Genomic DNA, 27,538 nt, shown 5'->3' on the forward strand with positions numbered 1-27,538 from the left:
AACTAGTGGCCCCGGTTCACCTCGACCACATCGGCGCCTCTCACACTCTCAACGCTTTCTCCTCACCTACCTAACGCCCTCCCATCTTCGCATACATCTATCACTAGCATATTTCGAGGGGTCTCGCAATGCCCTGTTTGGGCAATTCACACAACCTTGTACCATTGCGGTCGCAGCTCTCAGATCACTGCCAGTCCAGCTGTAAACTTCCGGTTAGTGCATGGCACCTCCATGGGTCACATTCGATAGTATTGCGACCTGGGATGGAGATTGTGCCAATGGAGCAGAGCCAGACATTGCTGGCGTCGGTGTAAGTACTCCACATCATCCTTTCTAGCCTCAAGCTGACAATACTGCAGGTCGTCTTGTCTTTTGTCATTGCAAGCTTCATGACCACGTTCGCGTCCATCCTCGCTATGCTTCTCGATCAAGCCTTCGATACGAAAGGTCACTTCACGCCTCGAGCGCCGCTCACATACATTCGTGAGCGCTTCTTGGAGAACGAGTGGAAGAGGCACTACGCGTGGCGTCCATTTCTTGACCCACTCATCATCGGATTCGGCGATCAACAACTCATCACAGGCTATGCTGTACTTCTGAGCGGATGGATCAAAGTACGCTCGATATTCCATCGAGATTTCCCATGCTGACAGAACACAATCAGGTGGCTCAAGGCTCTTTCCGAGTGCAAGGTTCCCACTTCGTTCTTATCCTCTACGTGTGTGCGCTATCCTCCTCCTCTCACCTCGCCGCTCTGATAACGCTCCGCAAATACTTCCGCAAGTACAAGCTCATTGCGAAAATACGCCTCACACTCGTCGTATTCTTCGCTGTTTTCCTACTCACCTCCATGATTGCCGCGATCGCCATGCCGCCGATCCTCGTCGAAGGCGACGATGGCACATCTATGGTACGAAGTCGTGTACAGAGGCTTTCATTCCTGGTCCCTCTATTCCTCATTCTTGTCGGCTTCTCAACAGCATTAGTGTGCATTCTGTACGATCCAGAAGGAAGAGGACTGGAATCGCCGTCATCGTCATCCTCGGAAAGGTCATTACAGGCTCTTGTACGTCGATTTACAGACCCGACACAGAAGCAGAAAGGCTTCTCGCTTCGAGCGCTTTCCCCAGCGCGGCTCGGCCTTCAATGCATATACTACCTCTTCCTCAACCCAGCAATCACGTTTGTTGTTCAGATTCTACTCGCCATACTGTCCGCCATCTTGGTGCTCACGCAGAAGTTTGCAAGGCCAGAGGATCCGGATAAGTTTTGCGGACTGCAAGATGACGAAGAGAATGTCTGGGGGTTTGGCCAGACTTTGAGCGTGGTCATGCTTCTGTTGCCAGCTATCACAGCTTTACAGACGTACCTCGAGGCGCGACAGGATATCAAGAAGGGCTTTACTAGAACGCACGATTGAGCTGGTAGGCGAGACAAACAATCCGAGACTACCTAACATTAATAATCAACCATTATTGCACCGCATCAGTCTTCCATATGCGATTATCTACAGCTTTGCGTTCTTCTCCTCCTTCTCCCGCAGATACCTCACCGCAAACTCAATAGCAGCCTCATACCCAAACACCCCCAACCCACAGATCACAGCCTCCGCCTTATCACTCAGATAACTATGATGTCTAAACGCCTCCCTCCTATGCACATTACTGATATGTATTTCGACAAACGGTATCTCCACACCCGCCAACGCATCTCGCAACGCTACGCTTGTATGTGTGAAAGCGCCCGGATTTATGACGATGAAGTCGACGTTGCCGCGCGCCTCATGTATGCGATCGACAAGGGCGCCCTCGTGGTTCGATTGGATGTGTGTGAAGTTTATGGATTGCGCGGTGCATTGTTTGTGTGCGGAGGCGATTACGTCGGAGAGGGATGTGGAGCCGTAGATTGTGGGTTCGCGCGTGCCGAGGAGGTTGAGGTTGGGGCCGTTTATTAGGAGGATGGATTTGGTCATTTTGAGCTGTTTGGGTGGGAGATATGTGCTAGGGAGATGATTGTTGACCCCAAGAGACTTGATGATTGCGGTCGTGGAGACTGTCGAGATGCGCTGATGTTATGCGTGTATGGCAACGACGGGATGGTCCATGGGTCTGTCTGTCGCGTCGCGTGGGTAGGCCCACCTTGACATGTTTCATTCCGAGGTTCCGATGGCTGTCGGAACGCAGGGAAGGGGAAAAGTCCTTACCCCCACCCCTAACGATCGGCCTTCTTGCCCTCAGTTGCGAGCATGACGTCCCACTTCCCTACATACAGCTATCAGGTCGCTTTCCGCTTCTAGCCGGTACGGTTCCAGACGGAGGTTTTGGGACGCGATTCGTTCTGGCGCGTGTCGGTCGCCATGGCGTTTCTTCCTAGCCAAACATCTACCTGACATGTACACAATACCCGCGATCAACATGATGGAAATATCAAGAGAAGAGCTGGATGAGATCTATGCGTTTGCTGTGCAGCTGGGGCGACAGGCGGGCAAGATGCTCATGGATGCTGCGCAAGTGCGGATAGAGGGTGGGAATGCGACAGGACAGGATGAGCATGTTCAGAAGGAGAATGCTGTTGATCTGGTTACCGAGACAGATGAAGATGTTGAAGCGTTTATCAAGAAAGCGATAGCTGACAAGTACCCTCAGCATAAGTATGTCCTTGACTACAAACTTACCTAGCTGCACACGTTAACATGCAATAGATTCGTCGGCGAAGAATCCTACAGCAAAGGCTCATCCCGCGACTACCTAATCGACAACTCCCCAACATGGTGTGTCGACCCACTCGACGGAACCGTAAACTACATCCACCTCTTCCCCATGTTCTGCGTCAGCATCGCCTTCATCTACAAGTCCAAACCACTCATTGGCGTCATATACGCGCCGTTCACGAACCAATTCTTCTCTTCCTGCGCCGGCCGCGGCGCTTTCTTCAACGAAACCCAACGTCTCCCACTGGTCCGCAATCCCATACCACCTATGCCAGAGAAAGCGCCTAGCGGGTGTGTCTTTTCGTGTGAATGGGGCAAAGATAGGAGGGATACGCCTGATGGCAATATGCATCGCAAGATTGAGAGTTTTGTTAACATGGCAGCTGAGATTGGGGGAAGGCAGGGTAGAGGAGGAATGGTACATGGTGTGAGAAGTTTAGGGAGTGCGACACTCGATCTGGCATATGTTGCGATGGGTTCGTTTGACATTTGGTGGGAAGGAGGCTGTTGGGAATGGGATGTCGCGGCTGGCATTGCTATATTACAAGAAGCTGGAGGTTTAGTGACCACAGCAAATCCACCAGAGGACTGGGCTGGCGCGCCTATAGAGGAAGTGAGGTTGGGAAGCCGGTTATATTTGGCGATCAGGTAAGCCAGCATTGCAGTACTCCATAATGACGCTTGTGCTAACGTGGTATTCCAGACCTGCAGGGCCATCACCCACGGAAACAGGTCGACAGGGTCAAGAGAGGACAGTCCGCGAGGTATGGCGGCGAGTACGCAATCTAGACTACTCGCGACCCGGAGCTTAGCGACTTGCAATTCTACCTTTTCCAAGTTAACGCATGATTGTATATTCACTCGCGCCTTGCATGTCGTGTGTGTATGTCCAATTCCATTAACTTCTACAACCTTGCTTCATTCAGCTTCCTAGCAATAGCCTCCTGCACCTGCACCACCGGCAGATCCGCTACGGCTTTCCCTGTCCAATACCGGTCTTGTTCCAGACCCTGATATATCAGTGCCTCTGTGCCTAGCACGATTTGCCAATCGTTTTGTTTTCCTACCTCCGCAATCTCCGTCCATGTCGTAGGGTGGTAGCACATCTCCAACAAAGCTCCCTTGTGCGACTTCGCAAGGAAGCATTCGAGAACTTGTCGCGCCTCAATTTCGGCGGGTGTGACGGGTGTGAAGTTTGGTACGCAGGCTACAATCGCACCGACACCTTCGAGGCTTTGCGCTTGTGAGACGGAGGAGACGTGGACGAGGGAGTCGCCGTAGCCGCGGGCTGTGCACTCTTCGATTACGGCTGCGACTTCTGTGGGATCTCTGTTGACCTGGAGTGGTATTGTCAGCACCAACTTCCGGCTTTCAGCAATGCTTTCGTCCAGTTACTCACAAGATATATGGCACTGGATTTCATCCACTTCCTCAGCGCATACACGGCGCTTCTCGCTGCGCCGCCTCCACCGATCACTAACGCAGGTCTGTTCTCAAACTTGGCTGGTTCCACGTTGTATGCGAAAGCATCTCTTATCCCTATGACGTCGGTATTGGTGCCCATGTATAACCGGTTCCCTGAAGCGTCTTGTTGGATGAAGAGTGTGTTGACTGCGCCTACGTCCCTTCCCTCTTCCGTAAGGCCGTCAAGGTGTTTTAGTATGGCGACCTTGTGGGGCATTGTGACCGAGGCGCCTACACTATTGTCAGTCATGGCTACTCAAATTACTGTGTTGTCGTGTTGCGCATACCGTAGAATTGAGGATGCTTGATCAATTGCAGGAATAGACTCATGTCTCTTGACTCCAGAGGGTATTGAGCCCAGTTCAATCCAAGGTTGTCGTACACAGTCTTGTGTAGTAAAGGCGACATTGAATGGGCGATCGGGTGACCAAAGAGGTAGCCATGGCGCTCGGTTTGCGAGACTTCTGGCATGCTGGTTTCGGTAGACATGGTGGGTGTGAATGTCGTGTGCTTAGGAGACGAGGATGAAGCTTGGGGAGGTTTGCCGTTCTGGTGACGCCTGATGCTCTTCCAGATATTGGAACTTCGGAAAGCGGGTATTCGGGGTAGAAGTCGAGCGCTCCATGATTACGTCCAACGCATGCGCCAATACCCCAGATCCGACGCGTTGGGGACCGGAAAAAGTCATGTCGCGCGTGGAGGAGACGCGAGTCAAGCGCGTGCAGGCTATGCGACGGTCCGGTGTGCGACTGACAGCTGCGTCCTTCTTCGAATCAGCGAAGATGCCCCGGCCACTAAACCTCGCGTGTAAATGCGTTTCCGGGCCCTGCAGCATCACCAACCCTGTGGGTAATTCCTTCACTACCCAACTAGGCATGACCGGCGCGAAAATCCAGGTCTCTAGGAACGGTCTGGGGTCGGCGAGAGCATGGTTCCTCTCCGCAATCGCACAATGTTCAATTCTTCCTGGGGGTGCTTAGCGATTCTTCCGGGCCAAGCTCAGCATCAACCTTTCTGCGAACTGGACGGCCAATGAGCACATGCGCAACTGCTTGACACCTTCATAGCTCATCTCCATGGGGTTTGTGGCGTTTTCTCCACATACTCCGCAAAACAGCACGTTGCCGGGTTCCTCTCGGTCGGGATATATAGGTGTAGGCCGATCTTCGTCCATTGAAGTACTCCTCATCTCGCCCCAGCTACGCCTACCTGTCTGGCTAGCAACCTTCATCGGTGCCATCTGAGTCCATCACTTTGGATTTCCTAAGGCACATCGGATCACTACACCAACATGGGTCTCCTTACCATCGTCGAAGATCGACCAACACCAAAGGCGGTTTACAACTGGAGAGTCTACACAGCAGCATGCATTGCATCATGGGCAGCATGCATGATCGGCTACGACAGTGCCTTCATTGGCACGACTTTGGCCCTGCCATCCTTCGTTGAGGAATTCCGTTTCGCGGAGATGGACCCCGCCGAGTTGAATCTGACGAAGGCCAACATCGTCTCGGTGTACCAAGCTGGTGCATTCTTCGGAGCTTTTGGAGCGTATGCGTCCAGTCACTACATTGGCAGGAGGAAGTCGCTCATTCTCTGGGTACTCATCGTGAGTCACCCGAGTACTTTACAAATATACTGGGGCAAGTACTGACATATTCAGTTCATTTTGGGTGCTGGCATGATGTTGGGTGCCAATGGCGACCGAGGCCTCGGTTTGATCATTGGTGGTCGTGTACTAGCAGGTCTGGGAGTTGGTGGATGCAGCAACATGGTTCCTATCTACATCTCCGAATTATCACCACCAGCTGTGCGCGGACGACTGGTCGGTATCTACGAGCTCGGCTGGCAAATGGGAGGTCTTGTTGGATTGTAAGTCATGCAAACTGGATCCCGTTCGAGAGTAACACGTACTAACACAGTCATAGCTGGATCAACTACGGTCTTCAGGAGACGATGGAGCCTTCTCACAAGCAATGGATCATTCCATTCGCTGTGCAACTCATTCCTGCTGGCTGCCTCTTGCTTGGCGCCTTCTGGATGCCGGAATCACCTCGATGGTGCCTGACGAAGGGAAAGCGCGAACAAGCACTGAAGGATCTATGCTGGATCCGTAACCTTCCTCAAGACCACACATACATTATGGAAGAGCTCGATGCCATAGATGCTCAGGTCGAACATGACAGAATCACTGTCGGACCTGGATTCTGGAAACCGTTCCTTGCGCTTAAACAACGCAAGGTGCAATACCGCATCTTCCTCGGCGGCATGCTTTTCCTCTGGCAGAACGGATCCGGTATCAACGCCATTAACTACTACTCTCCAACTGTCTTCAAGAGTCTTGGCGTCACGGAAGGCTTCCTTACCACTGGTATCTTCGGTGTCGTCAAGTGCGTTCTGACCTTTGTCTGGCTTATCTGGCTCATCGACCGCCTCGGTCGCACTAAGCTGCTCATGTTCGGTGCTCTTGGTAAGTTCTCAATCCATCAACAGGATACGAAACATACACTAACTACGTAACCAGGTGGATCTCTGTGCATGTGGTACATTGCTGCTTACATCAAGATCGCCGACCCAACGAACAACAAGAACGCCTCGGGCGAACTCTCCTCCGGCGGTATCAGCGCAGTCTTCTTCTTCTACCTCTGGACCGCCTTCTACACCCCTTCATGGAACGGTACTCCATGGGTCATCAACTCCGAGATGTACAGCCAGCAGACGCGTTCCTTGGGTCAGGCATTCGCCGCAGCAAACAACTGGTTCTGGAACTTCATCATCTCTCGATTTACACCCCAGATGTTTGCCTCCATGGGCTACGGAGTATACATGTTCTTCGCATGCCTCATGCTGCTCTCTATACCCTTTGTCTTCTTCCTGATACCCGAGACAAAGGGAGTCCCGCTTGAGCGCATGGACGAGCTCTTCACCATCAAGCCCGCTTTCAAGGCACATGGTATCCTTGTGGACAGGATGAAGGAGAATGAGGAAGTAAACTTGACGATTAGGGACGAGAAGGCAAGGGCAGATGAGCACACTGAGATGGCTTGAGTGTTAGGTAGTAACACGCACTCGTAATCGCGTGCAAATGAATATATCATGATCAATGAGCATCACCTGAGAGTTCTTCAATATCCGCCTTCATGACTACATTCTTCGTGATGTGCACTGTTCAGGACTATCCAAGGACAGAAAACGGTTACAATAGCGATTCCTGGCTACCTGCGCGGGCACTCGAGTTTCAGCACTGGATTAGGGGCCGGCCTGTTGGCCAGTCTTCAGTGCAGCCGAGGTAGACTTATCACTAAGGTCATTGGAATACTTCTCGAGATAGCCAAGGCATTATGACCGTGAACCGCGAGTCCAACCAGCGATCCCAATGACGTCATAGCCCCTACAGCATAGAGGGCGGTTTGGCCTTCCGCAACATGAGAATCAACGCCTTCACACGTGTCGGCTATGTCGGCTCGAAACCGCTAATCATTACCGGCGGGAAGAAGGCTTTCTCCACGTGCCTTCGACCCCGAGCACGCGGTCGCGCAGAAGAGTGAGCGCCTCTAGCTTAGCTGTCAGGTCGGTGCGGACTCTGCTTTCGGGCTGGCCGTTGATGATGCATTACTGCAGGTGCTTAAATTACACAGCCGGACAGTTTCGCACGCCCGGGTCACTAGAAGTGTCGGATCTTTCTTATTGACAGAGTGGTCGTACAGACGTCAACCAACCGATGATATCTATGGATACTTGCGAAAAACCACCGGCGTCCAAAACTGCCCGCTGCGCTTCTACGGCCTTATGCAGCAATAACGTCTAGCTGCTGGTACGAGACTGTGGATTATCACAGCGTGTGGCTCACTAGAACGTTTAGAAAGCTGTCATAGAATACCTCTCATGTGTTTTCCCATAGCGCGCCTTGGCTTGGAGATGCAAGAGTGATACGGCCCATTTTTCGATCGGGAACCGATGACCGAAGTGGCGCGATGCACCTGGCCACGGGTGTGAGCTCTTTTCCGCCCGGCTAGCGCCGAACCCCCATCTGCACCACCAAGATGTCACCAGGCTGGGCTTGCCTACTGCTTGACACGGCACATCGCGGTTGCGTAAGGAGTGTGTTTCATTTTCCAACATTACTCCGGGATGGCGAGCGACAAGTGCTCATCGAGCGTGATTGGACGAGGAAGGTTCAATGCGTATGTGCATGGTAGGAAACGGTCGTGCAGGATGCGTTGATCAGGATATCGGTGGGTTAGGAACGGCCTGGAATGTACGCCAGCTGCTTATAGATATGTTATCAGCTTCACAAGTATGATAGCTAGCCTCTCAGTATTCACACTGTAGTTTCACCTTCACATTACCATACTGCATATTACATACGCCTCCATTTCTATCTTCTATCCTCCATATTCTATCTTCTATCTTCTATCAGCATTATGCCGTGCCGCCCAGGTATCTCCTCCATGTCGCTAGGCCGATGCTACGCTGGCCACAGCCTCGAACACAAACTCTCCATGGCGGCGAAACACGGACTAGAGGGCATCGAGCTCTTCTACGAGGACCTAGTCGATCACGCCGGGTCCGACAAGCCATCCGACCTACTGGCTGGCGCTGCCTCAGTCTACGATCTTTGCTCTTCCCTGGGCCTGGAGATCATATGTCTGCAGCCTTTCATGCACTATGAAGGTCTCTTGGACAGGAAGCGACACGCTGAGCGGGTCGAAGAGATGAAGCTTTGGATGCAGCTAGCGCATGTCCTCCGAACAGACATAGTCCAAGTCCCTTCGTCGTTTCTACCCCCCAACCAGACATCCTCCGATACGGACCTCATCGTCAGTGACCTTCGAGAGATTGCAGACCTTGGGCTGCAACAGACACCAGTCATCCGATTCGCATACGAAAGCCTAAGCTGGGGAACACACGTTGACAAATGGGAAGTGTGCTGGGATATCGTACAACGTGTTGATCGATCGAATTTTGGCATCTGCCTGGACAGCTTCAACATCCTGGGCAGAATATATGCAGACCCTACCGCCGAATCTGGAAAGGTCGTAGGAGCTGATCAGGCAGTTCGCGACTCGATACAACGACTAGTTGCCCAGATCAAACCTCACAAAGAGAAGATATTCTTCATCCAGATCGTCGACGCCGAGCGTCTCGCACAACCGTTGCTTCCCGGTCATCCCTTCTACAACGCCGAACAGCCAGCTCGCATGTCTTGGAGCAGGAACTGCAGGCTGTTTTATGGCGAGACTAGTCGTGGAGCGTACTTGCCCGTGAAAGATGTCACGCGTGCCATCATCAAGGACATTGGATTTGAGGGCTGGGTCAGCATGGAGTTGTTCAATCGAGTCATGAACAGAGAGGATAAGGGGGTCGTTGAAGAACTGGCACAGCGCGCTGCGACCGCGTGGTATGCCATGTGCCATGATTTGCAGCTTGGTACGGGTGCGGCGTATGATACATTGGCGTCTATGGAGAGACCGCGAAACGAAGTGAGCAATGTGGGACAAGCCGAGTATGCGCGGCTATGAGGTGGAAGCGGATGTGGTTTTCTTGTTCAATTTCCTGTGCTTCTTATCGTTTGACAGTCTATATGTAGAAGATACCCAACAATCGAGCATCGTTCCTAAATGCGATGCCCAGAACGATGAAGGCATACGTATTGACTCTGCTATTCTGGACTTCTTGGAGAGCTAGGCATTGCTTACTTTCTGAGCTTAAAGAGCCTGCAGTCGCGCTCACCCAGCATCGTAGAAAGTATTGAGCGGGAATTGAGGGGATTCCTCGCTGTTATCTACGCCTAGGTTCGATGCAGTAGGCATGAAACGGCCAGTATCAGCCGCCAATAGATCAGCCATGCTTACTTCCGATGAAAATCCGAGGTTCTCCATAAACTGCGGTTGATTTTGTAATTTCTTGGCACCATGCTTTGACGCGAAGTCGTCAAGGAAACTTCCCAAATCACCCGAGACTAAAGCATTATAAGGATCATGGGGGTCGAAGATTGGGCCGGCCATCCCGAAATCGAATAGATTGGGTTCGAATGGTTGCAGACTGTGACCTGCATGGCTAACATTCATATCTGGATGGACCATTGTAGACTGGTTGGGCGGTTGCTGGTACCGATCGGTGAACGGACCGCTATGTCGTGAGACAAGAGACTGCGGAGAGGTCTGAACGGTTCCAGAATCTTCCGAAGACGCGTCTCTTAAAGTGACCGATATCGATCGCAAACCCGATGATGCTCTCTTCGAGGTCTCTTGTGATGAGTGACCAAGGGCAGCAAATAACTCGTGAATTCGAGTATGTGTCGGTTGATCCAGAGTCAGACTGTTGGTACTTCTCTTGATGCTTTGTAATAAGCAGGTAATGACAGCTGGCATTCTTGTGACGCCAAGCTGCTGTTGTAGGATGTTTAACATGTCCAAGATCTGCTGAAGCCATGCCTGAGATGGAACGAGAGTAAACGCAGTGACGAGATAAGTGAATCGGAGAAGCAATGCAGGTGGGGTCGGTGGTGTAGAAGGTGGATCTTTCCGAATGTAATCGAGTTTTGGTGGTAACGCTGACTTCCACATCTCAAGTCGGCCAATCATCTCATGTAGAAAGTTTGGCGCCGTCCGCTCCATAGACGTACATCGGAGAATGTCAACCAGTTCCATGAGAGCGTTGAAAGTGCTCAAAGCGAGTGTCGGAGAGTTTGACAGACGTGATGGACCAAGATTGAGATGCCCACCCCATGGCTGCCATTCTTCCATGCCATCTTCCTCTATCTTGCCCATCCACGAAAGATCGGCCCTGTCGAGGTACGGGCGCCGTTTGAGATGTAAGGCCAAGAGACTGTCAAGCACAAAACAACTCGAGATGACATGCTTGAGCCGAAGTGTAACAGCATCTGGCGATTCTGCAAGCATGAGGGCTAGTCGTAAAGCACCGCCGACAAGATGCCAGGCAGCATCGAATAACTTCCCGTGAATGTTGAACAATGCTAGGTTGAGAAGGGCCTTGACGTGACCCAGTTCGAATTTGCCTAGCTCATTGGGGATAAGTTGCCTCGCGATATCGTAAAGTCTCCCGGACGGCCATGGATGATAGCTATCTCCCGCGAGGCTCGCGTCATCATGCGTAGAGCCGACTGCAAATACACTCCACATCTCTGCATAACTTCCCGAGTTGGACATATCGCTTGACAGAGCCAAACCTTGTTCCGCATAAGAATACGATAGCTTGAGGATCTCAAGCTTGTCCGCGATGGGCAGCCAGCATTGTGTATACGTGCAGTATATCTCAATCAACCTCCAGCAGTCTGTAGGCAGGGGGGTAAGGGGAGAAGAGCCTGTAGATTGTTGCAGACGCGGTGAATGAAGGTCCGGTAATGGAGGTGGGCGCATAGCCTGCGGCACGTAGTTCGTGTCACTTTGCCATGATATCTGCATAAGTCAGCACTCATCAAAATAGGCACGTAGGGCTAGTACCGAATGCTGAGACTGAGCTTTTGGTGTCATCTGGAGAAGCGTGGCATCTTCAGTGTCCACCTCACTGTCTTCGTCTGAACTTGGCGGCCTGTCCTCGCTTGCTCCTATCTGCTCTCCGGACAATGCTTTGGTAACATCTCGACAAAATCTGCTCTTGGTCCAGCTCTTGTGCAAACGATTCGAGTCCTTAGTACCCCTCGCTAGCAAGACCGTATTCTCCTGGGCCAGTTGCTCGTGTACTGAAGTCTCAATCTCAGCGTGCTGTTGGAAAATGAAGGCCAGTGTCATTTCAAGACTGCGTATGTAGCCGGGCTGGAGCCCTCGCTTCTTCGGGTTTGACGTGTATGTACACGTGCGCTTGGCGTCCAGACAGGGAGAGCAGCTGGGCTGGTTCGCGTCACATTTCTCGCGGGCATTGCGACACTGATCGCAAGCTCTTGATACCCGAAACCGTTTTACCGGTATGTCTTGTGTGACCTGCCGGCGTTTCTCCTGGGTTTGTAAAGACATGGGTTCGGCAGCGATCGTTTGCCGTCGCACAGAAAACACGAAAGCGCCTCATAGAGCCTTGCCGATAGAGCAGATTGGTGATCACTCAGATATGGGGTGGTCGAGCATCTTGCTAAAGACGCCATCGAGCTTACCTAGTGAAGCACTGGAGAAAGCCGGGGAAGCGTCTGCGCACCAGGATAAAGTTTTATCCCCGTGGAAAAGCGGGGCCCATCGCTATCACGTGTTTCGCTAAGGCACTCGTCGCTGCCAACTGCAGCACCATGTTCTGCTTCACGTTGTTGACATCTTGGAACTAAATTTTCTATATTCCAGGTCCCGTAAACAATGGCTTCCATGACGGTTGGTGCGAAGCGTTCATTTGCTGCAATGAACACGGAAAACGGAGCGATGGACGGGCGAGCTTCGCTGCCAACACCATCTCCGCCGGCGTCCAAACAGCGAAGTCTACCGAATTCGGCAAGGTCAACACCAGCACCCACACAGTACGAATGCCGAAGAATGTTTGACTCACGGGCGTCTATCGTGCTCATTGGCATGCATGGCACAGGCAAAGCAACACTGGCAATGATGGCTTCAGTAGCCTGCCAGCGAAGGGTCATCGACATGGAAAGTGTCTTCCACACTGCAACAGGCTTCTCGACCGCTGCGTACCGCAAACAGTTTGGATCTTCGAATCGTAGCCTCCGGCAGGAGGAGATTCTACGCGACACATTACAAAACCACAGCAGAGGCGCCATTATCGTCTGCAACGGAGGATTTCCGCTGGATAGCAGTAGCCAAGCTCTACTGCATGAATTTTCCGCATCGCACCCAGTGATACACATTACACGAGACGTGCGCAGTGTACGCGAATACTTAGATACGGACGAATCCAAAGTCCGAGAGTTGCTTGCTCTCAGTACTCCGGTTTTCCGGCGATGCTCGAACTACGAGTTCTACAACATATCCGAAACGAACGCAGCTCACCTCTCGGTTGCACCTGCACACCAGCCCTCTGTGCCAGCTTTCCTGACGCTAAAACGAGCGGAAAGAACCTTCTTCAAGTTTTTGGCACTTATCCTATCTCCCACGAATACCCGCAGAAAGATCAAGAGTGACGCGCCCACACTCGACCCTGGTCACTTCCCATTATCGTATGTCGATTTAGAGCTCAGAAATTACACATGCGCCGTTCAGGTTGAACTATCAGATCTTACGCCTGAAGAAGTCGACATTGAAGAGCTGGAATTTGGCTGTGACGCATTCGAGATAGTTGTTGAACCCGCACAGCTTACAGCGGATCACGCGGAGAACATAAGCAAGAGTATATTCAGAGTGCGAAGGAGTACCGTGACCCCGATAATATTTCACACGATGCCGCCTTCAGCACATTCAGGCCATTCCACAACGTCCTACCTGGCAAACTTGTGGTACGGTCTACGAATGGCACCTGAGTTCGCCACAGTGGATCTTACCATGGACGAGGAGCTGATCCGCGCAATCGTTGCGTCGAGGGGCTCAACCAAGATAATTGGCCATCTTCACGCAGCCATGGACTGGTACGATGTATTCTGGCTCGAGAAATACGATACAGCAATGCGATTGGGCTGCAGCCTGGTACGCTTTACCCGGCCAGCGAACTTCATGGACGATAACGCCGCTATACAATCATTTCGCAACACTATATACGCCAAGTCACCGAGAATACCCATAATATGTTACAACACCGGACGCGCTGGCCGGCGTTCTGCTTGCTTCAACCAGGTTTTGACCCCTGTGATACCAGAAAAGCTACGAAAGAGCGCAGATTTTGAGACCAGAGCACAAAGAAACCCAGAAACTTCATGGCTTACTGTGACAGAAGCTACGCATATTCTATATGCTTCGTTTACATATGACCCTATGGAGTTTTACATCATCGGGGCCGCAGCGGGATACAGTCTTAGCCCTGCTATGCACAATGCGGCATATCGAGCATGTGGTATGCCTCACCACTTTGACCGCCTCCAAACTGCGACACTGGACGAAAACATACGGGAGTTGATACGACGGCCGAACTTTGGCGGCACTGCAGTCAGCCAGCCATTCAAAGTCGATGCGGTTGCTCTCTCTCACTCGCTAAGTCGCCACGCTCGAGCGATTGGAGCAGTCAACACGCTTCTCCCAATTCGCCACCTCAACGAGGATGGCAGCATTCCCGATGCGGATGGCGTTGAGCTCTACCAGGAGCGCAATCAATCCGGACCTGTCAAAGCGCTATTTGGCGACAACACGGATTGGATAGGCATCCGATCTTGCATACGAAGAGGTCTGTCTCCCGCTAATGCTGTGCGGCCAACAACCACTTCCAGCCTGGTCATTGGGTCAGGAGGTATGGCTAGGGCGGCGATATATGCCATGTTGCAGCTTGGCATCAAGAACATCGTGGTCTTCAACCGAACAGTCAAGAATGCGCAGAAGCTCGTCAGCTACTTCTCCGCATTAGCTGCAAGCCCATCGGCGGCAAAGCTCTTCCCATCGTTCGTCCAGGGATCTCAACCTACGTTTCGCATACTTGAGTCAAGGACCGATCCCTGGCCAAAGGATCTCCGTGCACCGACAGTCATTGTATCATGTATACCTACGCATCCTGTAGGGGATGAACCATCACCTGACTTTACGCTGCCCACTCAATGGATGCAATCTCCTTCTGGAGGTGTAGTGATAGAACTTGCCTACCGAACTCTCAATACGCCACTGACAAGACAAGTTCGCGAAGAAGCGTCAGCATCATGGATCTGCTTGGATGGCCTTGATCTGTTGCCTGAACAAGGTTTCGCTCAATTCGAACTTTTCACAGGCAAGAGAGCTCCACGCAGGATTATGCGCGAAGAAGTGTTGAAATGCTGGACCGACGAACAAGGACACTCGAACCCTAACATGGTCCGCACGCGGCTTGAAGCGATGGATGAGCAAGAGCCTTGAAGACAGCATTGCGGGGCAGCCGATATACACGCCTCGACTACACTGCATGTTCACGGGTACATAAGTTATTAAGAGTACGTTCATCAGCGCGACGCAGCTTCATTCGCCTAGCTATCCACACTGGGGTTTTCTCGGTACAAATATAAGAGTCGCATGTTGAATGCAATGATCAAAGAAACGACAGCACAAAACCAGACCTCACTTCCACCACAAATCTCATTCGACATCCTCAGGATACAGCCCCAACAACTCTCCCAGAGCTATCCCCGCTCAACCACAGAAAACCTTGATAGTATTGAAGCTCTCAATATCCACACAGATCTCTCCAGATCCGACCTGCCGTTCACGGCCATCGCAGTTTTCGGATTCGTAAATGAAGACTGCATTAAGCAGGACAAGTCAGCGCTCTCATGCTTTCGCATTCAACCATATAGAGACGGTAATACATACCACGGCAACCACCAGCTATGCCATTGACATCCATGGATTGCCCGGGCAAATGGTAACAGCCGGCATCGGGGTTCGCGTATCGGGTTCCGCTCTGGTTGGACAGGCACTCAGAGCGGCTGGGGAACGAGGTGAAGGTGACGGCTTCGTCTACGAGGGCTGCCTCGGGAGATACTACGACTGCGGATGATACGTCTTTCTTGACGACTGCGGCGGCAGTGGCAGCGGAGGGGAAGAGTAGAGGAATGGCGAGGAGGAGGGTGGAAAGCATGGATGTGGTGGTGGCTGGCATATTTGCTTGAGAAGGATTTAGATAACTTTCGGAGCAAAGCGATGGATGTTGATATTGGAAGTTTGATTGTCGAGAATGCTGTCTATTTTGCTTCTAGAGATGGATAGAAGCCGGTGATACTTATACATCCTCATCGACTCACTTGCTCTTTTTCTGCCCACCCCCGTATCATACCTGTACCAGCACACATCCTCGAAGCAGTACCACCTCTACCAAAGACGGTGTATTCTGTGTACGCTCGTCGTACGCTGACGAGTGGCGTGAGGTTTTTCTATCCGCATTACCTCCACCACGAGAACGTTGCACAGCAACTCGGTGTATTTTCAAGTCTATTGATCGCACTGAAAGCACAAAGATCCCGGCTCAGCTAACACAAAGACAAAACTCCATTGAAGTGTGGGGCAGAGGGGAGTATTCCTATGGTGTGACCCGGCTTACTTTGTATGCCCGTTATTTCCATGGCGTGACCCGGCTTACTCTCTGTGCCCGTACCTCGTCGTCATGGGATGTAGACCGTCTATTCAACTCAGCATACATTGAACAACGATATTGAAACCATGTTGTTGTGCACATGATCATGGGAAGACAGCGGTGAGACGAGTTACAGTAGGTACGCCGCTGCGTGGACTCAGCTATACGCTCGGTAGAGCAAAGCCAAAAGTTTCACCGACGCTTACATGTATACTGCTGAACAAGGTAAAATATATTGGTAAAAGTGACAGCATCAAGCCGCCCTCAAGAGATCGAACAAGGAATAATCTACATAGGAAGATGAGGTACCGAAAAACGGTCATCGGTCTATCGATCTACGCTTCGCAAAAGTAAACCATGTATCGCTTAGAAGTTCATCAAATCTATTGCATGTTAGCTGAGTTACAATCATACACTGCCAAGAAAGGAATGACATACCTCGTCCAAACAACGCCCTCTTGGTCCAGTCCATGGCGAGTAAACACCTTGTCCTGAGGCTAACACTCTGTGCAAAGTAGACGCCTCTCCATAGGTAGACGGCTAGTAGACCACCGCTCAAGCCGTAGCCGTTGTAGTCGAAGATGGCTGCGTTACCGATGTATGCCAAGCTACCGAGATGCTTGTACTCGAAAGCCTTGTACACCGCATCGTCCAGGTCACCGTAGTCCACGTTATTGAGAGCCATGCCGGGGGCTGCTTGGGCGATCTTGTTGAACTTGCGACCGAGGTATTCACCCTGCTGGTTAGCGCGCTGGGCGGTGGCGGGTAGGGATGTGAGCTTCGAGTCGATCTGGAAGAGCAGCTCTCTAAGCTCGCCAAAGTCCAGAGTGCCAGATTTGTCCTTGTCGTACTGTTCGAACAGCTTGTCTAGGCGGCGAAGATGGTTTGCTGCTTGTGGGAAGCGCTGCTTGACGCGTTTGGCGATGCCGCGCCAGTCCGAGTACGAGATCTGTAGCTTCTCGGGGTCCTTGCCCTTCTCCCAGGCAGTCGTGCGTAGGAAGTTGACGATGTGATCAGAGACGTTGTTTTGGACGGTTGCGCAGTCACCAATAGCGTAAACGTCACCGAGAGGCGAGCCATTCAGACGAAGATGTGTGTCGGTTTCTAGTGCGTGCTTGTTGTTCTGTCCGTCGAGTTTGGCGGCGAGTCGCTTGCAGAGATCGGTCTGCGCAACACCAGTTGACCATAGACAGAAACCCATGGGGATCTCCTTGGTAACCACTTTGCCGTTCTCGTCCTTTTGCGAGAAGAGGATCTTGTCCGATTGGACTTCTTTGACGCGCGAGTTTGTGAGGATGTCGACCGAGTCGTGGGCAAAACGTTGCTCAGCGTACTGAGATAGAGCCTCTTCGTAGGTGTTCAGGATGTGGCTTCGGGACTGAATAACGTGGACGGAGATTTCGTTGCGTAGAAGCTTAGGGTAGAGCTTGCAGAGATCCTCGTTGAGCATGTCGAAGAGCTCGGCCGCGAACTCTACGCCGGTAGGTCCACCACCGCAAACTACGAACGATAGAAGTCTTCGCCTCTCCTCGTCTGAGGTTGTCGGTAGGCACGCGAACTCGAGGTTCTTGACGACCTGGTTACGGATGATCCTGGCATCGCTGATATCCTTGAGGAAATGGCAGTGTTCGAGACCCTTGACACCATGCGAGTTTGTGACTGATCCGACTCCGACGACGAGCTTATCATAGGGGACATAAAACCGTTGCTCCTGGCCCTTGGCGTCTACAGCTGAGCACTCGATGAGCTTTTCAGAGAACTCCACGTCCTCGGCCTTTGCTTTTAGGAAGTGCCCGCGCACTCTCCTGACAATCTTTCGTACTGGTTCGACAAGGGACCGGAGCTCTAGCGTTCCGACGGTAGCGGAAGGTAGCATCGGCGTGAATAGGAAGGTATTGGACGGCGATATGACGACAACGTGGTAGTCATCCTGGTTCAGCTGCTTCAGAAGGGCCACGCTGCCCCAGCCCGTACCCAGTATGACCAACTTTGGCTTGTGCTTGAGTTTCTTATTCTCGGGCGTTTCGTCGTCGTCTACGAAGTGGTCGGCGATAGGCAGGTTCTTGGGTCCACCTCTCCTCGGGCTGAGTGCGAGCTCGGATACGGGGATATCGGTCGCGATAGGGTCCTCGTTGTATGTGTAGGCGTCGTAGACGAAGAAGGCGATGACCAAGACACCGCTAACCGCGACGAAAGAGCCAAGCATGGCTGCTGTTCGGTACGCATACCGGGCGAGGCGTGATCGCGGAGCTTGAAGGGGTTTCGTCGAGACGGTTCGTACCGCGGTCGTGGTGGGGGTTTGCCTGCTTAATTGTGAAGTCTGCACGACGGCGCGTCTCGCAGCGGATGCTGGGCTCCCATTGCTGAAGGATGTGCGGAATTGTGTGTTGGTCGCTCGCGGTAACCGTCTGCAGAGAATTGAGGCTCTGGACGTGGCATTGTACCCGCGCGACAGCGACGCGGCCTGTCGTGGGAGCATGGCGGGAATTCGGAGCTCTGGCGGAGCACGTGGAACCGGCAGAGGAAGCCGGCGATAAGATGGGATCGAGGTAGGCGCCTACGCGAGGGGTGCCAGCAATTGACGGTTCAATTGCAAAATTAGAGATGAGAAGGCATAGGCAGATAGGACAAGCGAATGTAGTATGCACATGCCACGGCGGCGTGGGAGCAGGGATAGGCGTCTCAGAGCGCGGAAATGTCAATCGGGGTTCTGCGTTACGTCACCATGGCAGATCGGAGCTTCGCGGGCCATCCTTGCATGGTTCCACCACCAACCAAGCTTCCACTGGCCCCGTCTGCCGCGTGCTTATAACGTCTACTATACCTATCAGAACTATGTTTCCATGTCTCTATTGCATAGCCAGAAAGTGAGATACAGCCTACAACTAATACGGATACATCTCTAAACATCACTGTGAGTTGATGTATTCTCTACTAGTGTACTGAACTTGTTCCTCACGATGCATGCATCCCGCCCGGGCAGACTTCGTGTTTGATTGAGTTTAGCACGGCATTGTGGATACTATCTGTATCGATATCCCGTCAGGAAGCGGCCCGCATGCATCACGACTGACGTTGGGTGGAGGAAATCTTGGTGCTTGCAGTGGCATAAAATTGATTGATAGTGATATCGTAATGAGTATCTTGCGACAGTACAACACTTTGCCATTTACATGACTGGCATATGCGCAGCCCGTTCTTATATACAATCCTCATCGCTTCTACCTCTATAGTTCTGCTAACACGACCAGACACCAATGGTACCGTCTCTACGTCCTTCAACCAGATAGCCATCCTTTATCCTGACGTGTTCGATGATGGAGTGTGTCGTCTTGTCGTTCTCGTCAGCTCCGGGTCCGCAATCCCAGTGCCTTCCGTCTGTCTTGTCGTAGACCTTGACTACGTCTACACCTGCTGCAGACACGATTCGGCGTGAGTCGAACATCATGCTGCTAATGGCGTGGTCGTAAGCGTAGGCGTCCGCGATGGCGCCCGTTCGGAGATCCCAGATCTGTGCATGTTAGTCAGGGAACAGTCAGAGGAAAGATAATTGACTTACGCGTATACTCCTGTCGGCACTACCGGTCACGAGATGGACATCGTCGAATTGCAGGGCTGTAACGGGGCCTGTGTGACCGACAAGACTTCGGTGAACTTGGCCGCTACGCAGATCCCATAGACGTACCATACCGTCGGCGGTACCACAAGCAAGTGCAGCATCGAAGCACTGTATGGCGCCTACGAAGTCGGCAGAGGAGTCTGCAGAGCGTCCCGTCTGTCGCCATGTGCTGTTGGAGGTGTTCGTAGCTGTGGCTTGGGCGGCAGCCCAGAGGACATCGAGCGTCTGCACGCATCGTCCCTTGACCAGATCCCATTGCCGTAGTGTCTTATCTGCAGAACCGGAAACTAGAGTGTCGCCACGGAAATGTAGCGCAGTGACTTCGTCGACGTGTGATTCGAGGGAGAAGAGGGGACAGTCTTGCATGCTGGTCGACGGTGGCGCAGGCGGTGCGTCTTCCGAGTTCTCAAATGCCAGACCATCGTCGCTCTCCTCATCGGGCTTGTTTATCCGGTTGTCCATGGGCGCGTATTCGGCCTTGCTCAGGTCCCAGAGTTTTATCGACGCGTCCATTGAACCGGTTGCGACGATGTTTTCTTCGACCTGTAAGCAGCGCACGGAGGAGAGATGCCCCTCGAGCATTCCAATGCACCGTCCGGCGCTCAGATCCCATACTCGTACTGTGTCGTCTAGCGATGCGGTAACCATCATGCCCCACGGAGCGTCAAAGTCCATGGCGGTGATGGCGTCCATATGCGCGGGCAGTTCCTTGATCTTAGATCCTGACTGCAGATGCTCGTGTAGTACGGGCATGGACATTCTCTTTGACAGCCGCTTGGCCTTGTTCTTCGTCTTGGGCGAGGAGGGTATCTTCTGGTATATCGACTCGGACATGAATTCGCCCTTGCCTTCTGACTGCTCGTCGCTTGTCTGCGACCCTGCCGTCTTGGGCGCCAGTGCAGCCTCGTCGTCCAGCTCTTCTTGCAGGTCCTCGATGCGGTTGTCCACGGTCAGCAGGTCCTGCTCCAGCTCGCCCTCTTCGATTTCAAGCCCCGCCAGACGGTCGAGGACCATCTTGCGCATGGTATTGAGGTTGGCGATCTTGTTGTCGATTTCGTGTATCTCGGCGACGCACATGTGCTTGCGCACGCCCATCATCTCGAGGCGGTGGCCCATGCTGTTGCGCTGCTTCCGCAGCTTCTGCATCGAGGGGGGCACATTGGGATCGTCGTCGTCTTCCCCGCCCCCGATCAGGCGCTGGCCGCGCGCGTTGTGGCGGCCGTGTTTCTTCGCATGGCTGTCGGGGGCGTCGGGCAGCGAGGCCTCGAAGCCCTGGAAGAGGGAGAACTCGGCGTTGTCCTCGGGGATGTTGGAGAGCAGGTCGTTGGGGATGTAGGCGAGGGCGCGCTGCTGGATCTCGGGGACGGAGATTCGCGAGCGCACGATCTCGCGGGGGGTGGTCTGGGCGAAGGAAAAGACGGAGCGCTGCATCAGCGGGCGCCTGAGCTCGCGGTGGAGCTCGCCAATGGCGTTCTGGTAGTGCTGGGTGACTCCTTCGGCGCCTATCAAGCTGCCGGCGGTGGCTGTGACTTTTTTGCCAAAAGCTTGCAGATGGCGGGTCTAGCGAGCATTAGCATCACCGTGGGCTCAGGGAAGGTGCGGTGGGGCTACATCGGGGAGCGAGTCTATGAAGCTGCTCTCGTCGTCGTCGTCAAAGGCCTGCGAGTACCGCGGCGAGCGCGGGCTGGTGGACCGGCCGCGACCTGGGGATCCATTGCGGGCGGTGGACGAGGCCATGCGAGCAGGCGTGGCGGGAGACTCAACGGGCGGCGCAGTGAAGGAGACGTCGCTAGGGCATCCTTATCTTCGCATTAGGATCTCAGACCGGGTGCTCGCGTGTGCTACAAAAGGCCAATAGGCGGTGAGGCGGGAGGCGCGTCGGGTGCTCGAGATGGTGATAGTGGTGTTGCGGAGGGGAGTGACTATCGAGCTCACCAGTCGGCACCCGCCTGCGTCATCCGCCGAAGAGCACGCCGATGCTCGGGACACGACCGGACTGCCATGGCTGCAAACATCATTCACCCGCATAGTCACGCTTTGGGAATAACTGGGAGGAACCATGGACGCGATTGACCTCTCCGACGCGTCCAAGGCGCTTGACCTGGCCAACATCCGCTTCCAGCTCATGTACGCCTCCCCGCCATGCGCGCCTGAGTCCTACTGACAGCAGACAGTCGGCTCGAGGACACAATCACCTTCCATCTGATCGAGCGCGTGCAGTTCCCCCTCAACCGGACCATCTACGTGCCCGGCGGCGTCGACATTGGCGAGCCCGAGACCAGCCTGTTCGACTGGATGCTCCGCGAGCAGGAGCGCCTGCAGTCCCTCGTCCGCCGCTACCAGTCGCCCGACGAATACCCCTTCTTCCCAGAGGTCCTCCAGGAGCCCATCCTCAAGCCCCTCAACTACCCGCAGATCCTGCACCCCAACGATGTCAACGTCAACGCCCAGCTGAAGGACTGCTACATCAAGCACATCCTGCCCGCCGCATGCCTGCAGACAGACCGCGAGGACAGGGGAGAGTCGCAGGAGAACTACGGGTCCTCTGCCACCTGCGATGTCATGACCATCCAGTCCCTGTCGCGGCGCATACACTTTGGCAAGTTCGTTGCCGAGGCCAAGTTCCAGCAGGAGACGGAGCGCTTCGTGAAGTTGATCAAGGAGGAAGACAGGAAAGGTATCGACGAGGCCATCACAAATGCTGCGGTAGAGAAGAAGGTGCTGGAGAGACTGAGGTTAAAGGCCAAGACGTACGGCACAGACCCGGACCTGGGCGCGAACGGCTCGTCCAAGGTGAATGCAGACGCGGTCGTTGGCATGTACAAGGTACCTTCAATATCCTCATTTGTTCCTACCGCGTACTAACAGATAACACAGGATTGGGTCATTCCCCTGACAAAGGAGGTGGAAGTGGAATATCTCATGCAACGACTAAAAGGCACACAATGGGAGTAGACCCGCGCACAATCAAGAATAACAATACTGCCCAATACCCTGACCCAAGCCGCCCTCACACTCGAAGTACATGACCGAAGTGGACTGTTCGCCGCGAATTCCCCTCTGGCTTATCCGTCGTCTAGTCCAGCTCGTGGAACTTGACAACGTGGGGCTTCTGGGCTTCGCATTCGAGCTTGGAGTCTTTCCGCGAGTAAATTTGGGTACAGCGAGCCTCCTCTTTCCACTCATCTAGCTTCTGCTCCAGCCTCCTCTCACACGTGCTGAAATATTTCCGCCAGATCAAGTGCCCAAAAGCGCTGCAAGTCATCGCCAAGTTCATCGCAGCCATCAACGTAGGCAACGATTCCATGGACGGACCAGGCTGACTCAACAAGAAGCCCATCGTGATTCCAGTAACCAGACATAGTCGCTGGTAATAGTCCCCTCGATTCATGTCGTACTGCATCCAGTAGTCCAACATGGACATGACCGTGACGAAGATAACGAAGCCGGTTGACGGATTGGTCACGATTCTCGGTTGTCTCGCAGACTGACACTTGTCGGTCGAACGTCGGCAGCCGTAGTAGTTCTTCACGATGTTGTGCAAGCTCCATTGCCCCCAGGCGAGCATGCATGTGAGTTTGACATTGGATTGACGTCGCAGCTCGATCACACCATAGACACGTCCAGCAAAAGGTATTCGTCTTCTCATGTGGTCGAGTACGATCGGTTCAGGCTGGCGCACTTCCTCATACGCAGTTCGAGCTTCGGGTGTCTCAGCAACAAATACAACCGGTCTTGTCGATGACCTGTCGTAAGCGCCTTCTGGTTTTGGATCAGTCGGCAGATCTGCGCCCTCTTCTGAAGAGCTTTGGGAGTCCTTCTCTGGGTACAATGCCTTTGGCCGCATACGAAAGCTATACACATTTGACTTCGTGATAGCTCGGAACTTTGCTGGCCAGTCTTCAGCCGACTCTTTCGACTCTGGGTAAACGAGCATTACGTCGAGACCAAAGTCTTCGGCGCATTTCTCGCTATCGCAAGGCTGGACATGATGAGGAGAGGCGCGGGGAAGGTACTTTGAGAGGTTGAAGATGCCTGACATGTTGCTGATGGAGGGGTAGGTATTGCAGAATCGCGTGCGTAACCAATGAATCTTGTTGTTATTGGAAATACAAAAAGCAAAATTGGGAAGGTGATCTAGGCGTTCTTGTAAGAGGACCTCTTATTTGAGTTGGAAGAGGCATATGACGTTCGGCTAGGTGTTGTCCTGATCGGTGTACATCTTACGAGGTGCTGACCGGTTCGTCGGCATTACAGCTATCTCATGGCATCGTCTGTATGGTCGCTTTTAGCCTGCACCACATATGGGCAGGCTTTAGGCTGGGGTACTACGTCAGAGGCTTGGCTTTGCATGCTTCTTCGCTCCGACCATTGCAGCATACTTAGCGGTCTCTGATTGGGAAGGGATGAATTAAAAGGCTACGTTAATTAGGTACTCCATCATGTGACGTTGACAACAGCATGACAAAAAGAATTGGCAATCATCCGGAATCTCACAGGCCAGCCTTCCATATCACTCAACTTCGTCTGCCCTATCAAAGTAATCCGCCGATGGCGCATAAGGCTTCCACCACAGTGCAAAACCATCCTTGGCCGCCTTGTACTTCTTCATCCCAGCCTCCTTATACCGCTTGCCTTGCTCTTCCGACATACTGAAGCCGATGATTGCATGCGATGCATGATCAAATATGCTTGTTGTAGACTTTCGCCTCTGCATCATCACTCCAGCGAAGATGCCATTGAGAAGAACCTTAGGGGGGTTGGAGAAGCTGGTAGGGATCCATGTCTCTTCTGTGTCGCTGAGAGATGCAGGGGGTGGCCGAGGATGAGAGCGAAGTGCGTTGTTCTTGGACAACTTCGTACCGCTGGCCTTGCTGTTGGATTGCTGTTTGGTGTTGGTGGGGACTTGGATTGCAGATCCCTCCATCTCAAGGACCGTAGGCTTTCGCTTTTTCTTGCTGGGTATGTGACTTGCAGTTGCTACAGGCATTCTTTCCGTCTCGTGCATGAGAGGAGAGCGTTTTGTTGCTGTGGGCTTTGGGTTGCTTCTGGTAGACTGAGTTGATATAACCGGAAGGAAGAGCTCGTCAGTCATACTGATTTCGTTGCCGACTTTCGACTTCCCAGCTTTCTTCGATGTTCGAGGACGCTTGGTTTCAAGTGGTACTTCAGCATGACCAGGATTAGGTTTGGTACGGTGCGAGAGATAAGCTTCGTTGGTTCTGCGGGTGTTGTCTTTAGACATCTTGGACGACACTGCGTCTGGGTGCGCGAGCTTTTGCACGCCAGCTGGCATATTGCTGCAATTGAGAGTCGACGCATCGAGCACATTTTGTACTTCAGGGAGACATCTTGGAACTTTCTTTCGGCTCTGAACGATCGTCGAGGAATTGCTGGTCTTCGGACTGTCGCTGTACGTATGGTGGGTGTTTGTCAGCTGATAATTGTTGGTTGCTTGATGGTTATTCGTAGATTGATAGTTGTCATTGAGTTGATAAGCTTGATAGGTGCTGTGATGGTGGATAGGTGCGGTATCCTGTCCTTTTTTGAACTGCTTCCACCCTCCAGGGCTACTCCGCGTACTCTTCAAGACGTTTTTTTGCTCATAGTGTGTAGTGCTGTCATTGTTGCACATGCCGCTGTATCCCACAGACTCTACTGTGGTGTTTTCCCCAGCGCCCTCTCCAGTCGAATCATCTGCTTCGCTATCCGAGCCGCTCTCTTCGCTCGTTGGATCGATGACTTCTTCGTCGATTGATACTGCCTCGCCATCTGAGCTAATATCGTCGCTTTCCGTGTCATTTACCTCCTCATCATCCCCTTGGTCTGAGCCACTAACATCGCTTTCTGTGTCATTCACCTCCTCTTCGTCCTCTTGGTCTGAGCCACTAACATCGCTTTCCATGCTGCCTGTCTCGAGCTCTCCATCTTCCTCGTCCTCCTCTTCCTCGTCATCATCGCTTGGTGACATCGAAAGATTTTCGCTAATCACACTGTCACTAAGCTCACCATCCGTGACATTTGCTGAAGCGTCATCGGAAGCTTCATCGCTTTCATTGCTTTCACTGTTGGCGTATCGGGCCTCACCACTTTGCTCGTCCCCACTGCCTGTGTAATCGTTGTCGAGGTCATCCTCGCTATGGTCATAGCTAAAATTGCCTTCCTCGTCATAGGGTTCTTCGAGCTCAACAGAATCCATGAGTCAAGCAGACAGACAATAACGGAACGTATAGGAAGCGCAGCAAGAGCGGATGGAACCGCGAGTGACGAGCATGAAACAGTGCCCATGTCGGCTGTTTATACTCAAGATAACGTGTGGGGAAGCCAGCGTCCTGCGTACGTACCCGTTGTTGGGAGATGTTCTGTTCCTCGTGTACTGCATTCCATGCATGTTGCCATCAATTTGCTGACTTGAGTATCTTGACCTTGTGGTCCGACCGGTGAGCAACGGCAGCAGGACGGGTACTTACTGTGGTACACCTCCTCTTCTTGCGACACATTCCGCAATCAGTAGATTGTAACGATACTCGTAACTGGCCGCGTATGACAGATGGTGGTACATCTCGGATTTTCTTGCCCCTACATGCAATTTTGCTTCTGAAAGCTCGATCTCAAAATTTGCTACACTGGAAAATTCCTGCATCATCTTGCGTCAAGCGAACTTCGAAACTCACTGGATGTACAACACAGGTACATATGGTGTGCTCTTCAGTGTTGATCCGATCTTACCCCTCCTTCTGCTCATGTGTATTGTGGCAGGGTCTCACGTGTCATCTTGTGTAAGACGTGTGCCCTTACTGATCCGCTGGCACCCAGCATCAAAGATGGTCGAATGACTCCAGCCACGTTCATGAGCGGTAGAACTTAAAGGATTTGCCAACCAGCTTTCGCTAATCACGACGTGACTGTCTCTTCCTTGTCCACAGATCAGCAGCAAGAGTATTGTGTGACTTCGAGCATCGTTGCCGCGCCCATACATTCAATGGTTTATCGGTCCTATCGACGCCAGTGCAGTATTGTCTACCCGAGAGACTCCGACGAGGTTAGCAAGATGTTCAGTCATCCATCGAAATTAAGGCAGATGCCGTCAGGTCTCAAAAGCAACAACGAGATCTCCGAGAATGACGGAACGGAACCGTAAAATATTCGAGTGCCGTCTCAGATCTCTGTGTACCTTGATAGTCGCCTTGCGCACGGTGGGTGCAGTAAGTTTGAGTTCATTGTCACGCATGCCAGTCCTTGAAGGTAGATGTGCACCTGGGTCGTAAAGTTTTCGTTCAGCGTTGAGCGTGAGCCCACGATCGCGGGTCCAAAAATAGCAAATATAGCGTGCCGCCGGACAGACTCCGATGGTGCGTCAGTGGTGTTGGTGTCATTGTTTAGCTCCTGGCTCCGTCTTTGAGCGTGGACCCTGGGCGCGAGCGAGGCAGGTGATCGGCAGCCACAGCCGCAACAACCGGCTCGATGATGCCATTCCTGCCAGATGTCAAGGCTCAACCTTCCACCATCTCGGTTCAACCCCAAGCGACGTCGTATTTCGATCCTTCGTTCACGAGTGATCTCCGTGCTAACCTTGGAATTATTCAAGGTGATGGAGGCAACGCCGATTACTG

At 52.8% G+C, this 27,538-nt stretch overlaps 14 protein-coding genes across 14 annotated transcripts; 6 read left to right on the plus strand and 8 right to left on the minus strand.

The window, feature by feature from the left end:
* Positions 1 to 220: 220 nt before the first annotated feature.
* Positions 221 to 1,420, plus strand: J4E88_005241 (uncharacterized protein; the record flags this gene model as incomplete). The annotated part of the gene is made up of 3 exons (XM_049398881.1): positions 221 to 310; positions 360 to 614; positions 665 to 1,420. The coding sequence occupies 3 exons, from the start codon at positions 221 to 223 to the stop codon at positions 1,418 to 1,420; spliced, it is 1,101 nt and encodes a 366-aa protein (XP_049255561.1).
* Positions 1,421 to 1,507: 87 nt separating this feature from the next.
* J4E88_005242 (uncharacterized protein) lies at positions 1,508 to 1,972 on the minus strand (the record flags this gene model as incomplete). Its single annotated transcript, XM_049398882.1, has 1 exon — positions 1,508 to 1,972. The coding sequence occupies one exon, from the start codon at positions 1,970 to 1,972 to the stop codon at positions 1,508 to 1,510; it is 465 nt and encodes a 154-aa protein (XP_049255562.1).
* A 442-nt stretch (positions 1,973 to 2,414) lies between these two features.
* J4E88_005243 (uncharacterized protein) lies at positions 2,415 to 3,522 on the plus strand (the record flags this gene model as incomplete). The annotated part of the gene is made up of 3 exons (XM_049398883.1): positions 2,415 to 2,650; positions 2,702 to 3,358; positions 3,414 to 3,522. 3 exons carry the CDS (start codon positions 2,415 to 2,417, stop codon positions 3,520 to 3,522), a joined length of 1,002 nt encoding a protein of 333 aa, XP_049255563.1.
* A 93-nt stretch (positions 3,523 to 3,615) lies between these two features.
* On the minus strand, positions 3,616 to 4,663 carry QA3 (Quinate dehydrogenase; the record flags this gene model as incomplete). The annotated part of the gene is made up of 3 exons (XM_049398884.1): positions 3,616 to 4,047; positions 4,110 to 4,405; positions 4,462 to 4,663. The coding sequence occupies 3 exons, from the start codon at positions 4,661 to 4,663 to the stop codon at positions 3,616 to 3,618; spliced, it is 930 nt and encodes a 309-aa protein (XP_049255564.1).
* Positions 4,664 to 5,465: 802 nt separating this feature from the next.
* On the plus strand, positions 5,466 to 7,222 carry J4E88_005245 (uncharacterized protein; the record flags this gene model as incomplete). Its single annotated transcript, XM_049398885.1, has 4 exons — positions 5,466 to 5,783; positions 5,838 to 6,046; positions 6,103 to 6,644; positions 6,699 to 7,222. The coding sequence occupies 4 exons, from the start codon at positions 5,466 to 5,468 to the stop codon at positions 7,220 to 7,222; spliced, it is 1,593 nt and encodes a 530-aa protein (XP_049255565.1).
* Positions 7,223 to 8,625: 1,403 nt separating this feature from the next.
* On the plus strand, positions 8,626 to 9,696 carry QA4 (3-dehydroshikimate dehydratase; the record flags this gene model as incomplete). The annotated part of the gene is made up of 1 exon (XM_049398886.1): positions 8,626 to 9,696. One exon carries the CDS (start codon positions 8,626 to 8,628, stop codon positions 9,694 to 9,696), a length of 1,071 nt encoding a protein of 356 aa, XP_049255566.1.
* Positions 9,697 to 9,903: 207 nt separating this feature from the next.
* Positions 9,904 to 12,150, minus strand: J4E88_005247 (uncharacterized protein; the record flags this gene model as incomplete). The annotated part of the gene is made up of 2 exons (XM_049398887.1): positions 9,904 to 11,595; positions 11,641 to 12,150. 2 exons carry the CDS (start codon positions 12,148 to 12,150, stop codon positions 9,904 to 9,906), a joined length of 2,202 nt encoding a protein of 733 aa, XP_049255567.1.
* A 567-nt stretch (positions 12,151 to 12,717) lies between these two features.
* On the plus strand, positions 12,718 to 15,096 carry J4E88_005248 (uncharacterized protein; the record flags this gene model as incomplete). The annotated part of the gene is made up of 1 exon (XM_049398888.1): positions 12,718 to 15,096. One exon carries the CDS (start codon positions 12,718 to 12,720, stop codon positions 15,094 to 15,096), a length of 2,379 nt encoding a protein of 792 aa, XP_049255568.1.
* A 270-nt stretch (positions 15,097 to 15,366) lies between these two features.
* Positions 15,367 to 15,814, minus strand: J4E88_005249 (uncharacterized protein; the record flags this gene model as incomplete). Its single annotated transcript, XM_049398889.1, has 2 exons — positions 15,367 to 15,476; positions 15,547 to 15,814. The coding sequence occupies 2 exons, from the start codon at positions 15,812 to 15,814 to the stop codon at positions 15,367 to 15,369; spliced, it is 378 nt and encodes a 125-aa protein (XP_049255569.1).
* An 858-nt stretch (positions 15,815 to 16,672) lies between these two features.
* On the minus strand, positions 16,673 to 18,785 carry J4E88_005250 (uncharacterized protein; the record flags this gene model as incomplete). The annotated part of the gene is made up of 2 exons (XM_049398890.1): positions 16,673 to 16,689; positions 16,745 to 18,785. The coding sequence occupies 2 exons, from the start codon at positions 18,783 to 18,785 to the stop codon at positions 16,673 to 16,675; spliced, it is 2,058 nt and encodes a 685-aa protein (XP_049255570.1).
* Positions 18,786 to 19,544: 759 nt separating this feature from the next.
* MDV1 (Mitochondrial fission protein) lies at positions 19,545 to 21,662 on the minus strand (the record flags this gene model as incomplete). The annotated part of the gene is made up of 3 exons (XM_049398891.1): positions 19,545 to 19,817; positions 19,866 to 21,485; positions 21,537 to 21,662. The coding sequence occupies 3 exons, from the start codon at positions 21,660 to 21,662 to the stop codon at positions 19,545 to 19,547; spliced, it is 2,019 nt and encodes a 672-aa protein (XP_049255571.1).
* Positions 21,663 to 21,984: 322 nt separating this feature from the next.
* Positions 21,985 to 22,880, plus strand: J4E88_005252 (uncharacterized protein; the record flags this gene model as incomplete). Its single annotated transcript, XM_049398892.1, has 3 exons — positions 21,985 to 22,052; positions 22,100 to 22,751; positions 22,803 to 22,880. 3 exons carry the CDS (start codon positions 21,985 to 21,987, stop codon positions 22,878 to 22,880), a joined length of 798 nt encoding a protein of 265 aa, XP_049255572.1.
* A 121-nt stretch (positions 22,881 to 23,001) lies between these two features.
* Positions 23,002 to 23,967, minus strand: J4E88_005253 (uncharacterized protein; the record flags this gene model as incomplete). The annotated part of the gene is made up of 1 exon (XM_049398893.1): positions 23,002 to 23,967. The coding sequence occupies one exon, from the start codon at positions 23,965 to 23,967 to the stop codon at positions 23,002 to 23,004; it is 966 nt and encodes a 321-aa protein (XP_049255573.1).
* Positions 23,968 to 24,438: 471 nt separating this feature from the next.
* J4E88_005254 (uncharacterized protein) lies at positions 24,439 to 26,124 on the minus strand (the record flags this gene model as incomplete). The annotated part of the gene is made up of 1 exon (XM_049398894.1): positions 24,439 to 26,124. The coding sequence occupies one exon, from the start codon at positions 26,122 to 26,124 to the stop codon at positions 24,439 to 24,441; it is 1,686 nt and encodes a 561-aa protein (XP_049255574.1).
* Positions 26,125 to 27,538: the final 1,414 nt, after the last annotated feature.

This window comes from Alternaria novae-zelandiae, assembly GCF_023758075.1.
Source record: "Alternaria novae-zelandiae strain BMP 2774 chromosome Unknown scaffold_9, whole genome shotgun sequence".
NCBI lineage: Eukaryota > Fungi > Ascomycota > Dothideomycetes > Pleosporales > Pleosporaceae > Alternaria > Alternaria novae-zelandiae.